This window comes from Podarcis filfolensis, assembly GCF_964270895.1.
Source record: "Podarcis filfolensis genome assembly, chromosome: 10".
NCBI lineage: Eukaryota > Metazoa > Chordata > Lepidosauria > Squamata > Lacertidae > Podarcis > Podarcis filfolensis.
The window spans coordinates 32,497,138-32,511,995 of NC_139612.1; the positions used below are offsets into that span (position 1 = coordinate 32,497,138).

A 14,858-nucleotide genomic window follows, 5' to 3' on the forward strand; every position below is an offset into this window, starting at 1 on the left:
CCGCGGGGGGTCCGGCGACGGCCCCTCCCCCCGCCCCCTTTTCCCGCCTTCCTCCCACATGGGGCGCCAGGAGGAGGCTTCCCTCGGCCGCCGGGGCGGCTCTTAGGGAGTGCGATGGGGCTCCTCGCAAAGTGACACCCGCAGCGGCTGCGGCAACAGCAAGCGAGAAGAAGAGGAGGAGGAATAGAGAGAGCAGGCGGGGTGGGGAAAGAGAGAAATAACAGGAGGGCAAGCAAGCAGGCGGACAAGCTTTCCCCCCCTTCTTCCCGAGGTGCTTCTCAGCCCTTTTTCCCGCCTGGGCTGCTCTCCTCGGGAGCTTCTCCCATGCCTTCCCGGCCCCGGCGGGGGGCGGCGGCAGCCCCGGCGCAGGAGGAGCCGTCTCTGTGGCTCCTCTGATGTCCCTGGCCGAGAAGCGGGAGGCGAGCTTCTCCTTGACGCCCATGATGATCGAGGAGGACGCGGCGCTGAGGAACGGCAGCAGGGGGCTCTCGGGCCAGTGGGCGGACGCGGCGGCCGTGCGGCCGCGCACCACGGAGCGCCACATCACGGTGCACAAGCGCCTCGTGCTGGGCTTCGCCATCTCCATCCTGGCGCTGCTCGTGGTCACCATGATCGCCGTGCTGCTCAGCGTGCGCATCGAGGAGTGCAGCAGCAGCAGCGGCGGCGGGGACGCGGACGGCCCAGCAGGCAGGGCGGGCAACCGGAGCGTCCCGGCAGGAGCTGCAGCCGCCGCCGCCGCCTCGGCAGGAAGTGCCCGCCGCAACCATCCCAGCGCCGGGGAGCCCCCTGGCCGCGGAGGAGGGGAATCGGAGGCGCCTGGAGGGGAAGAGGCGGCGGAGGAGGAGGAGGAGTGGCAGAGGCGCCGGGAGCAGCCGCCCTGGACGCAGCTGCGCCTTCCCGGGCACTTGCGCCCCCTGCACTACAACCTGATGCTGAGCGCCTTCATGGAGAACTTCACCTTCAGCGGCGAGGTCAACGTGCAGGTCGAGTGCCTCAACGCCACGCGCTACATCGTGCTGCACGCGCACCGCATGCACGTCGAGGCGGCCCGCGTGGCCGAGGACCGGCTGGCCGGAGCCCTGCGCGTCTCCAGCTTCTTCCTCTACCCGCAGACGCAGGTCTTCGTGGTCGTCCTCAACCGGAGCCTGGAGGCGCACAGAAGTTACAACCTCAAGATCATCTACAGCGCGCCCATCGAGAACGAGCTGCTGGGCTTCTTCCGGAGCTCCTACGTGCTCTACGGCGAGAGAAGGTAGGCAGCCCCCCGCTCCCACCCTTTGATCCCTGGTCCTACTACCGCTACAGTATTTCCCTGCCTGTATTGACTCAGCGCACGAATCCATTTGTCCCAGATACCATCCATAAGGGATATCCCCCTTCCCCGATTCATTCCCTATAAAAATGGAAACCAGAGCAGCCGCCCCCTTTTCTCTCCTGGTATCCACAATAGCTTGATTTTCAATCCGTAGTTTTCATTAAAGCCCCACTCCCTTTATTTAAGAGAGCAGGTTTTTTTTATGGCTGTTCCTGGGTAATGGATTTTCTGAGCATCTCAGAAAAGGATACTTTTGCAAAAGTTTTCCCCATCATAACTTAAATGCTATCCTCCCCACATTCCGTATTTAGGCTTGCTAGGTGCATCTAAAATGTGCATATATGTGCATCTAAAACTCATCCCACAGATGTGATATTTATTTACCCACCAGCTTTTAAAGTACATATATATCTCTTAACTTCCTTGCCAGAAGAGAGGCAGATAGTGGTGGGAAGCTAGGACCCTGCAACCTGGAGGCAGGAAGAGCAAAATGTTGGATCTCCCTTATAGACTTACCGGACTCTTTATCTTATAGATCTTACAGCTGACACTTCTGCCCTTTAAGATGTTTTGATTCTGAGATACAAAGAGAGAAGGTCTCTTGGGATGTGGCCATCGCATTGAAAGGCCACCAAGGTTCTCCTTTTATTCTTCTGCACCTGCCTTTGCATGCTGGGGTCCCCATGCCGCTGCCCCTGCTTTTGTGTCGCAGGAAGGCAATGTCAGAGCAGAGGAATTCATAGTACATCAGAGAGACTTGCCCTGGGAAGAACCACGAATAAAAAGCAGGCAGTCCTGCATAGTTAATGCTCCCATGGTGTGGGTGGCACTGGCTTTTAGGATTTCTCATTTTGGATCACCTGATAAGCTGATTTGTCTAGGCACCAGGCAACATCTATGATATGATACTGAGAGAACCTGAGAACCACTTGCAGCTGGCATTCAGGATTCTAGAAAATCAGTACTTGACTAGCTTTGCCACTTTCTCCTGCACTTCAGCGTAATTTCCTCCCACCACACTTAATCCCCTTATTTTTCTCTCTCTCAAATAGACACTCTTCACTTTCTCTCACTGGTGCAATCAACAAACAGAAAAACTGATAAAAATGGAAGAACAATGCTTTTTTTTTAAAAAAAACTAAACTAAAAAGAAGATAGATTTGGAGAACTTAAAGTTTTAAGTTACTAATGAGGGACTTCCCACAAAATAGGCTACTTGAACCATAGTGTATTGAAGATAGATTTTGTGGTGCGTGTAAGATTCTAAAAGCAGATCACTGCAGTAACCTGACAACTTAGGTGTCAACTTTATGTTACTGTAAAGCCATGTTTAAGGAAGCCCTGGTGGACTGCACATGTGGCATTTGAAACCTGCGTTCGCAAGGTGGGGGCTGGGGGAGCAGCAACAGAAGATGGAAGCTTCAGCTGGTGGGAGTCGCTGGTGGGAGGTGGATTAAGCAGTCGCTTCTCTGCCATGTGCAGATCCCACCCTCCCAAGAGAGGTCTGCAAGTGAGAAGGGGAAGTTCGGGCTTCTCTACTGGGGATAAATGGGTGCTTTGCTCCTTAATCAACTAAGATGAAACCTAGAGTCTGCATTTTAAAGTTCCTTAAGTGTTTATCTGGCTCTGCTTATATGAACTTACATATCAAAGAATACATGAATCAGCAACTTTTCATCATATGCTACAGTCAGAGGGACAGGCGTGTTTTAACTTTGAGCTCTCCAACAAAATAGTAATGTACACTAAGAGCCGAATGTAATCAAATATTGTAACATGGATCTGATTCACATTATTTGTAGAAATGTAAACAGAATTCATAGAACTGGCTTTCCTTTCATAAGAATGGGACTTAAAGAGACTTTTCACCTGTTTGCCTTCTGGCTGGGTTTTATTAACAGAGTTTGAGGCAACTCTGAGAGCTTTGTGCCTCTTCTGGTTGTGAGACACCGCATACACACAAGTCTGTGTAAGTGCAGGCTTAGGGTTTTTATTCATGCAGCAAATCAAACATGGAAAGCGAGGCTCTAGTTTAAAGGAAGCAAGGCTGGTTTCCTGCTAGCTTTGTTAGCAGAGATCTATACTGAATTTATTTTTAAACTGCTTGTCATTGAAAATCCAACCACAGAATATTATTCTATAAACCTCATCATTTCTTTGAGAGTCCCTGCTGAGCAAATAGTTTACTTAAGCAATTGGCACCCAGAAAGTAAGAAGACTGCCTTTCAGCTCAGTTATCCCAATAACCTCATCTTTAAGCATTCTAATGTTATTACATATATATTAAAAACTCAGTGTTATAATCATGGTCCATGTTAGGATTTTGTCTAATCCACCATAATGGCTGATATAAAATGTTTTCTTTGCAGAGTTAAGTTTCAGGGAAGGTGCTACTATGTTGAATATTTTATTGCATGAAGATTAGAGTGGGGAAGATATCAACAGTCTTCCTCAGAAACTTTTCTAAGTGATTTATTAGCAGAATAGTATATCGCCTCACCACTAAGATATAAAGCATTTACTTGTATTATTTTCAGATGTTGGTTAACTGTGAAATACAACAAGAAGAAAAGAAATGTAGCAAAATTTTAATCAGTATATTTAGTACATAAATTTTACAGCATAAAGTCTTTACATTGCAATTAAAACATAGTTCTCCAGTGTTCAGAGATAAATTAACTAAAATACAGTCCATTTTTTCAGTTGTATTAGAATTCCCTGCTGCATGGTTTTCCTTTCTGAAATGTGAAAAGTTTTACAGAGCACCATGATTTAGAATTCTGTTCCATGAGTCCAGAAAGTGTGGCAACTTGGTAGTACTTTGCCAAAAGATGGTTTGAAGCTAACATTATTTAATAACTGCTATGGTGTTATAAGATAGTTGAAGAAATTAGTAATCAGAATGCTAAATTAACACAGACAAAAGTTTATTTAAGTTGTTTGATAGATTTTTGCAGCAGACTTGAAACATATTGTAAAACTTTGATAGTTTTACAATGTAGCAGAATTGAAACATTTTACTTGTTTTGTACATTTGAAGCAAACAATCTTATTCTCTGAAGCCTGACAATGCAATTTCATGGAAAGTTGTACTAACCTTTTCCTAAGTAGGGCAGAGCACTCACCTTAAGCAAAGCAGGAGCCCTTGATTTTATAGTCAAAAGTCATAAATCTCTCTATAAGACTATGGCGCCATAGAAATGCTAAATTTTGCCTCTCAGGTTATTTCACCTTTAGTGGAGAAATGAATTGCTTATTAATATATATACAGACACCCACCCACCCACCCACTCCTTGCGCTAGAACATAAGTTTTTTGCTAGAGTGCAACATTTCCTTCCACCTAACTGCTTGATTTCCTTTCCCCCCTCATATCCCCCAAGGTGTCAAAATAGACAAGTTGTTGAGAAAACCTGTCTACATTTTAATAGAAGAGGTAGAATTAAGATAGTTGCAAATTACAGTCATCTGTACGCAAAGAAGCCAACCTGCAAGTCTTTTATAAGTATAATTACACATTTAAGATTAAATCCTGTCATCAGTTTATTTGTGTGTAAGTTTTTATGTGTGAGCAACAGACTGCCATCCTGTATACACTTATCCAGGAGTAAGTCCTGTTGAAGTAGGTGGGATGTATTTCTGAGTAAGCATGCATAGGATTGTACTGCACATGCAGGATTACAGCATGACAGTTAAAATTGATTTAATTGTACTTTTCTGATAAATGATTTTTTGATCATCAGGACCTGTAGTATGTCTTCCAGAGCACATTACCTCATGTTGAAGTCACCACGTATTCAGAACCCCAATGTGCCCACTAGCTGTGAATTTTTTTTATTTCTCCTTTACTTTCATGCAGTATTGGGCCATTGCAGATGAGATCGTATTGCATTTTCATGAATGTAACAGATGTGACATAAACATTTGTTACTTGTCAGGAAGTTAATGCAAAGAAATCATTGGTCTCTGGCATGTGTGTTTTAGTATAATGCTTTGAGGACTGAAAATTGCCTTTTAAGAACTTTCATAAAACTGAATTTATCACTAGCTAAGCTTCGGTTCCAGTCCTAAATAATTAAAGACAAAAAGCATGTCTCGTATTTTACTGTAGATTTAAAGTAAGTCAAACATTTGCATTTTTGCCTGTTTGGGCATAAGCCCATTGATTCCATTGCCTTTTAGACTGCAAATAGATTAAACAATGTTAGAATGTGTATTTTACTACCATATGTTGCTGAATTTATGATAATTAATTTTGGAAGACAACTTAAACATTCAATTTTATACATGTCTATTTTATACATGTCAATTTTAAACATTCAATTTTATACATGTCTACTCAGAAGTAGACCCTATTGAAATCAGTGGGACTAACTGCTAAGTAAGGCTAGGATAACAGCGGTAGCAGTGCTAGCTTTTATCACAATGGTTCTACCAATGATTTCTTAGTGAATGGACCCAAACAAGGTGGTTTAGATTCCCAGTGATGCTGAATGTTCACTTGAGATTGATAGTCAACAAGTAACATACTGAAAAGTTAAAGAAGGCCTTCAGAAATATAGTTCAAGAGGGTGAGAAACCTTTAGGTAAAGGTTCAAATTGCCTGTTTATTAATACATACCCCAAAAGTTCTGTTTTTGATAGAGCAAAATACCGAGTAATCTAAGGGCTCACCCACACTTCCACTTGTCCCATGCCTAGAAAGCATGAGTCCAAGCTGTTTTCCGCTTGTCCCAAGGCTTGTTATGCACAGGTCTAAGCAGTTTTGCCATTGCCCTGCTGTTTTTCCGTGGAAAACCTGTTCTTTAGTGCTAAATCAGAGCAAAGGTCAATCCAGAGCAAACCCGATGGATGTTTGCTCCGATTCAGCAGTAGAGATCAGGTTTTCCTGGGGGGGAAGTGACAGGGCAAGTGGAAGTGTGGAAAGCCTTTTCAGACGTTGAGAATAAAACTGGTTTTAACAGAGGCTTTTCACCTTGTGAAACTTCGTAGTTCAGATAGGAAATGCATTGCTTGAAAACTAACAATTAATGGTATAGTATCTTGTTAATTTAAGACAGCGATAGAATGTTGCAAATGGAATAGTGCCTTCAATGCACTTCAATGCAAATTACAGTGTTCAAAAAAAATAAAGTAAGATAGATGCTTTTTGCCCATTAGACATTCAGATTTAAGGATGAAGGACACTGAACTCAGACACAGTGTGTCTTTTATATCTAACTCATCCAGGAAGAAAAAGTAGAACGTGACAGAGGACTAAAAGGCAATCTTGAGCAAGTCAGTATCCCTAACCATATTTTAATCATGGTCAGAGTGCTGTGATACAGATAGCCATGTCCACGTTTCCCAGACTTTTGCATAGTAGGATAATACCTTCAGTGTTCACATAGTGACACAGATAGCCCTGGGCTTGCACATTCCCTCTCACACATGAGACAATGGCATTGGTCACTTCCACTGTTGGTGCTGAATAAACCACAGTTCTCCATTACAGTTGTACCTTGGAAGTTGAACGGAATCTGTTCCGGAAGTTTGTTCGACTTCCAAAATGTTCGGAAACCAAAGCGCGGCTTCTGATTGGCTGCAGGAAGCTGTGGAAGTTCACAAACCAGAACACTCACTTCCAGGTTTGTGATGTTTGGGAGCCAAAACGTTTGGGAACTAAGCTGTTCGAAAACCAAGGTACGACTGTATATCTGAATTTGGGAATTGTGGTTTCTTCTGTTTCTGGTTAGTTAACGAACTAGGATCTCAAACAAGCACTTCCATCTCGATTTGTATGAGGGAGCCACATTTAGAATAAGCCACAATTTCCTGAGTTCAGACATAATTGGAAACTGCAGTTTATTCTAAAGTAGAAACATTTAAGGGGGAGGAGGGGGCGCAAGCCTGAGGTTTGCTGCTGGTCATTTTCTAACATTTAGCATTGTGTTTGAACTGGGTCAATAATTTTATATAACTGCCCTCATTTTTTTCTTAACAGAGATGTGTTTTATTAATGTTAGCAGTGTTAGAAAATTGTTACTGCTAGAGCCATGATTTGTCCCCTTCTGCAATTCAACTCTGCAATAGTAATGAATTAAAAAATAACTTAGTGATTGCAGTTATTTATATCTCATCTTTCAGGATATAGATATTCCCAAGGTGCTTTTCTAATAACAAAATACAATTTTTAAAACCCACAGTAAACACTTACAAATCTCCAGGGTCCTTCTCAGGGCAGGTAGATGTGTGTGTGGGGGGGAGAGTTCAGCTGCAACAGGCTTTTACAACTCCTTCACCTGCCTTCTCTGACAGTGAGACTGCAGAAGTGGATTACGTAAGAATTTGTACTTAAAATGCTAAAGCCCTCCCCTCCCCCTTCATGGAAATTTATTCTGAAATAAAACGGATTTGTATGCAATCATGTCAATCTGCTGCTGTTCAGATATTTGCTTTGGATACTTTCATTACTTGCAGTACACAACTTTGCTGCTATATTCAATTGCTTGGAAAGGTGTTACTGAGATTTACAGGTATCGTCAACTTTTGGAAAGAATGGCTCTCCAAAGCATTCTTAAGCAAGAATACTTTATATATGGCCCTAAGAAGCCAGTGTACCCTGTCAGCGCTGAAGGCCCTAGAGATTTCCCTGAGGGTAATTAAATCACTGGCGCAGCAGTAGTTATTTGTTTTACTTTGTAGGGGTTAATACTGGCTGATGTTCGGTTGGTTTGAGGTTTAAATGTCAACATAAATAAATAAATACTATATCTAGTGCTTCAGTATTTATTTAATGCCAGCATCCTTTCTCAAATGCTGCTCCTTGCAGACTGAAGCGAGCAGAAGAATTTACCTGAAAATAAAAACTGTGTTGGAGAATGCTTCATAGGGACTTTATTTTGTATATCACTCTGCAATTCCCACCCCCCTTGTACATTTCACTATTTTACCAGCTATCTTTGCATTAAGATCTGAATAGAAATCAGTGTTTCTTTCATCTTTTATGTCTTCAGGTTTCTTGCAGTTACACAGTTCTCTCCTACCCATGCCAGAAAAGCCTTTCCTTGCTTTGATGAGCCCATCTACAAGGCCACGTTCAAAATCAGCATCAAACATCAAGCAACCTATTTATCTTTGTCCAATATGCCTGTGGAAACTTCTGTTTTTGAAGAAGATGGATGGGTTACGGATCACTTTTCACAGACTCCGCTCATGTCCACATATTACCTAGCCTGGGCTGTTTGCAACTTTACATACCGTGAGACTACCACAAAGAATGGAGTTTTGGTAAGTATTTTATTTTATTTTTTAAATCAGCTTACGTATATTTATTGAAAAACCTTCCTTTTTTGAGGGGGGGGAGGGAAATGACATGCCCCCCCAATGCTTGCATATTCATATCTATTACATTTAAAGTTCTTTCTGCCTCCTGGTGAATCTGTTATAGTACAAGCAGAAAGAGCCTAGGATCAGGCTATTAATATCTGCCTTCACTTTTCATTGCTACTTCCATGTATGAACAAAGGTTATACAGATGTTTGTGAGAGGAATTTGTCTCTCTTAGAAGTGTTAAAGTGCATGGTTTTTTCTCCCTTCAGTTCATGGCAAGGATTTTTTTTTTACAAGTAAACAATGCTTTTACATAAAAGCATTCAGCCATCTCTCATTGGAGCTGCTTCACATACTATCAGTTAGTGCAGTGATGGCCAAACTTGGCCCTCCAGCTGTTTTGGGACTACAACTCCCATCATCCCCAGCTAACAGGACCAGTGGTTAGGGATGATGGGAATTGTACTCCCAAAACAGCTGGAGGGCTACGTTTGGCCATCACTGAGTTAGTGTATCTATTTCAAGCGTAGCTACAGTGCAGCTGATTACTTGAGGGAATGCTATAAGTTTGAGTTTTCTTTTCTGTGTGCATTCTACATGTACATTGTGTGTGGATCCAGTCTCAGGGCTAATTGTGGCTCCGTGTGGTATGTACACATGGTGAAAGAAAGGCATGACTTGCTGGTTTCTGTGTCCTGTGAAGTAGCACTTAGTTAACCAAATATCCTGTGGGTATAGTATAACACCAGTCTGTTTTCTGAGAATTCACATACACTAAGAGCATTGTGATGCTAGACCACCACTAAGTATGTAGGCAGCATACTGCAACTCATGTGTGTGTGATAGCATGAAGATGACAGTGAGCGGCATAGAAGCTGTTGCTTGTACTTCATTGACTGGCTCCATGTTGGCTAAACAGATCATTAGCTTAAAAGTAATTATTATCAGGAACAATAACTAGTATTTCTGTTGCAAAATGAAGTTGCCGTTGATTCTTTCTCAGGGCTGTAGTGAGCCAAGTCCTACAAAAGAGTAGACCTATTGAAATGAATGAACCTAAGTTAGCTATGTCTATTTACATCAGTGGGTGTACTCTGAATAGGATCGCTCTCAGGCTTCATTCAGTTACTACAGGAATAATTGTGGAACAACTTCTGCTTGGCCATTTGGACTTACTTCCCTCCCTTCTCACTTGCTCTGGTTGGGGGAAAACCCAGAACAGATTTAGCAGGCAAGTGGAGGGAGGACAGGGGAGAGAGCCCCTTTTGCACAAGCAGAAGTTGCTTTGCTTACGCAAAGAGGTAGAAGAAGAAGAGTTTGGATTTGATATCCCGCTTTATCACTACCCGAAGGAGTCTCAAAGTGGCTAACATTCTCCTTTCCTTTCCTCCCCCACAACAAACACTCTGTGAGGTGAGTGAGGCTGAGAGACTTCAGAGAAGTGTGACTGGCCCATGGCCAGAGAAGTGTGACTGGCAGCTGCATGTGGAGGAGTGGGGAAGCGAACCCGGTTCCCCAGATTATGAGTCTACCACTCTTAACCACTACACCACACTGGTACTTAGTGCTACTTTGTATCTATAGGGCTATGCGTAGTTGGAATGTAAAATCTTAAAGGGGTTTCCAGCTGCGCTTTTGGATCATTAGGGAGTGACTTTGTAATGGTTTGCAGGTGTCACGCACAAGGTTCTGCAAAAGCATTTCTTTTTGGAGGCCATACAGTATGCTTCTGAATGCCAGTTTCTAGGAACTGCAGGAGGGGAGAGTGCTATTATTCTTGAGTCCTTCTTGCCGGTATCCTACAGGTATCTGGTTGGCCAAACGATGCTGGACTAGACGGGCCATTGGTCCGATCTGTCAGGCTGCTCTTACATTATTTGCAAAGACTTCTTGGAAGCACTGAATGGTTTATCCACAGACACCCTTCACTTGGTTCTCCACATTGAAGGAAATGTTTGGTTGTCCTGGAATGTGGCTTAGGCTTATTGGCAGCGATCCAGGGGTTGCAATGTGTGTGAGAAGAAACAAAACTGTTTACGTCAGTTTGTTTTGTTTTACAAATCTTATGTGCAGAACTGTGTAATAAGCCAAATTGTGGCAGCTAAATATATATATATATATATATATATATATATATATATATATATATATCAACCTCCTGCCAACTCTCATTTCTTTCTATTGCAGGGAGGAGGGACTTTTCCTTTGCAACAAGTTTAATCCACATAACAAAGCATATTTGTGTTAGAATTGCTGATTGTGACTTGGGCCAAAGAGGTGGAAAGCATCTTCTGCACGCCTGTGAAAAATATCCAGTGTTTGTGTGATTATTATTATTTTTTAAAAAGTAATGAACTCTGGAGTGTTTTGTCCTTTGGTGTGGGTGTTCTATAAAAGCAGATAGTCAGGATCTGAGGGTAGAGCTTTCCCTAAACATGTAGCACCACCCCTCCGTAGAACATTATGGTGAAGGGCAGGTAATAAAGAATAAATGATAGTAGTAGTAAATGTGTGTAGGATTTCAATCTTCTGTTTGTTGGGCTGCATATCAAAACCAGCGTTAAGTGCATTAGAATTTGCTTGGCTGCTAGTTTGAACTATGTATTTTGTCTTCTCGCCCTGGAAAAATGCATTGTAACCTAAAGATTCTGCTACTTATGCCTTAGCTTTCAGCTGAAGTCCATATCATAACCATCTTGGCACTTTACTTACTAGTTCAATTTCAGCTGTATTGAGTGGCAAGTCAAGATAGTCCAAAAACAGCAATAACCAGCCATGCTATTTTTTAGGCTGTCTTCTGTGGCTACACTGAAATGACTTGGTGGCCTCACTGAATTAACCTCTACCTTCAAAAGATCTTTTTCTTAATTGTAGTACATCATACTTGTAATGGCGAAGAAGTACTTAAGTGATTTGGTCAGGGGAAAACAAAGCATTTCTGCTGTAGCAGTCAAGGGCTCTTGCTGCTTGTTATAGCAAAGGTTCTCTTTTTACCTGCGTCGAAATAAGAGCTGATGACTTGCACTTGAATAGGTCTCAAATTCCATGAAGTAGAGAGCAGTGATGCACAAGCACATTAATTTGTGAGAGCATTGTAAAAATATTGTGGATTAACAAAGCTCGTCATTAACCATCTTTGTCTCATTGAAGTTTTATATAAAACAAAAATGCCAGGTACAACCATTCTGTATGCTGCCAGAGTATTGAAATATTGCAGTTTCCACTACAGGTGCACATAACATATTATATAGGATGGATTAAAGGATGTGTGGAAGAAGAGATGCAATTTACTGCCCCACCATTTAAGGGTATGCAGTGTTGTGGGCTGCACTCACTTCTAGGTGACAAAGTTGCACATACTTCCATAGGCCAGAAGATCAGGCTGTTGGATTTGCAAGTGGGTAGTACAGTTATACCTCAGGTTACAGACGCTTCAGGTTGTGTTTTTTTGGGTTATGGACCTGCCGAAACCTGGAAGTACCGGAACGGGTTACTTCTGGGTGTCGGCGGTCACGCATGCGCAGAAGCACTAAATTGCGCTTTGCGCATGCACAGAAGCGCGAATTGCAGCCCGCATGTGCGCAGACGCGGCACTGTGGGTTGCGAATGCTGCGGGTTGCAAACGTGCCTCCTGCACGGATCACGTTCACAACTCGAGCGTCCACTGTACACTTCTTATGCTAAATGGTTGCTATTGCAAGTTAGAGCCAGTGTTTAGTATTTGGCTGCCATATAGAACTTAACTATATAAGTTCAATAAATAATAACTATAGAAGAGTAGTCCAGAACATAGCTGCCCTCTGCAGAAAAGCTAATGATTTAAAGACATTTAAGTCATGGACTCAAACCTGTTTGACATTCAATACGCCAGAACACATCTTTAACATATATTTTATTTTGATTGAAGTGTGCTACGAAGTGAGAGAAGAAATGGTTAAGGTGCTCTGTCTCCTAAAGGGACCCCTGACCATTAGGTCCAGTCGTGACCGACTCTGGGGTTGCGGTGCTCATCTCGCTTTATTGGCCGAGGGAGCCGGCGTACAGCTTCCGGGTCATGTGGCCAGCATGACTAAGCCGCTTCTGGCGAACCAGAGCAGCGCACGGAAACACCGTTTACCTTCCCGCCGGAGCTGTATCTATCTACTTGCACTTTGACGTGCTTCTGAACTGCTAGGTTGGCAGGAGCAACAGCTACCCAATTAAAAGAGTAGTAATAGTTGCTGTCATAATGGTATAAGTAATAATAATAATATAGCACAGAATATCCTAGAAAGCTCAAAGAAATGACCTGGCATCTTGAAGGGAAAGCCATTATTTCTTTTTTCTTTTGCACCTTCCTTAATGCCCCACCACTAGCTAATCATGTTATGGGACAAAACTCTTGAACTCCAATATGATGGTTAATCCGAACATGATTCCAGGCTGGTCAGCTGAGCACAGCCAAGAGAAAACTTCGTCACTTTGGCATGCTTACTCTACACAGCATGCCACTTCAACTAAGTGGTTCTTTCAAGCTTCATCGGAAAGGAGAAAATTACAAGATACTGTAGAGAGAGAAAGGGGGAAATAAATCCCTAGTGCCATTTGGTATTGCTGTTAGTCAGTTTACATGCATCAAGCTTGCACACAGACTGGCACAGTATGTGTACAGCAGCCAAAGGGCATCCTTTCGGAGGCATGCGGAAGAAAAACTCCAGCTCTGTTCTCTCCCTTGCTATATCTGTTTTGTAGGGCAACTGCATGCCAGTGTTAGGGTGATGGTGCTGCACTTGACTCTTAGGATGCTGTTCTAGGGCAGGGGCTCATTTCACAGAAATTTCTTAGAGGGGTAGTTTTGCACTTTGCTTCATAACTTTCTTTCTAGGGGAGCTAGAGACCTAACTTTTTTTTAAAGCAACACTCAGAATTTGTGGCCCTTGCCCAGGAGAGTGTTTTGCTGATGAACTCTGCAGGTTCTTTAAAGGATCTTTGGTAGTCAATATATGAGGGGAAAGATGTTATTATTTCAACAGAATACGACAAACTCATTAAACGGTAACAAAAACAAAACAGTAAACCTCCTTAAACCTTCTTACACAGTAATACAAAGCCCTGTACCACCAAGGAATGACCCCAAAGGAACAATTTCAAAGTAACAATTCCCCTCCACCAGATCTTCACCCACATATACCACCAGATCCAACCTTGGGAAGCCTCAGCAGTGTTTGGTCCATCATCCATCTTCCTCCTGACCACATTGCCCTTCACTATTTGTACCTGCCTCAACCAGGTGGGGCTGGATATCTGCACGGCTGCCATCTTTGGCAATTAGGACTCCTAATCTGGCAAATCAAGCCCCTTTGTTCCATGGAACCCATGGGTCCCATATTGATGAACCCTGTTAGGTCTTCCCACCTCACACCTACAGACCCTTTGGCAGCACATCTTTCTCCAGCCTTGGTAACTGCTGTGGCCTCAGCTCAGGGAGGAAGATTAACTCAAAGTTTTCCAGTCCAACCTTTTTGAAACCAGTGATGTTTTTGATCATACATGCTATGTAAATTTTTTTTTGCATTGAAATAAAAATCCCAAATAGAAAGTAAATTTCTATTATCCATAGTAGTTGAATAATGCAAAGACTTTAGACTACAATACTCTGTGCTAAGATAATTTTAAATACTGAAATATCATTCCAGTCTAGGAGTGAACACTAGTCCTAGTTTGCTTCGAATACTTAAATTCTAGAGGAATAATTGGAACTGAACAGCTAATTTAACCTCTTTTCTATTCCTGGAGAATTTGTAAGCAGTTCACAATTTTTCCCAGTTCATTTGTTATTTAGATTTACTCAACAATTATTCTGCATTTGGGGGCTGATTGCAGATATTCTACACTTGAGCTCTGTGTTGTGTAATACTGAGTGCTCTGATAAATCATGCATTCACGTAGTGCAGGAATTTGGCTTCTGTAGTTATTTTCATCAGTAAAAATGTACTCGCTATATGATTTTTCTAGGAGGCAAACACAAAAGGGATGGACAGTGGCATAGTAAATTAATCTGAAATGCGAATGAATATTCATAGCGATTCAAGCAGGTCTACGTGTTGCAGCAGATAAGTGGGCACTTACTATTCTGGGTGGGGTATTTCAGTGGAGGTAGTGCACAGTTCATGGCTGCCTTTGTAAATACATAAAGAATTCTAGACACTGGTTACTGTCATTCTGGTACTTCGGTAAGCTCTGAAGTCATTAAA

General features: G+C 42.7%; 1 protein-coding gene across 2 annotated transcripts in view; it reads left to right on the top strand.

The window, feature by feature from the left end:
- The first annotated feature begins 235 nt into the window (after positions 1-235).
- TRHDE (thyrotropin releasing hormone degrading enzyme) overlaps positions 236-14,858 on the top strand; it is a 203,791-nt gene continuing 189,168 nt past the window's right edge. For both annotated transcript variants that reach the window (XM_083574427.1, XM_083574428.1), the window contains exons 1-2: positions 236-1,252; positions 8,310-8,583. In XM_083574427.1, coding sequence (XP_083430553.1) covers positions 396-1,252; positions 8,310-8,583 — 1,131 coding nt within the window. In that variant the 5' untranslated portion in view covers positions 236-395. The remainder of the gene's footprint in view (positions 1,253-8,309; positions 8,584-14,858) is intronic.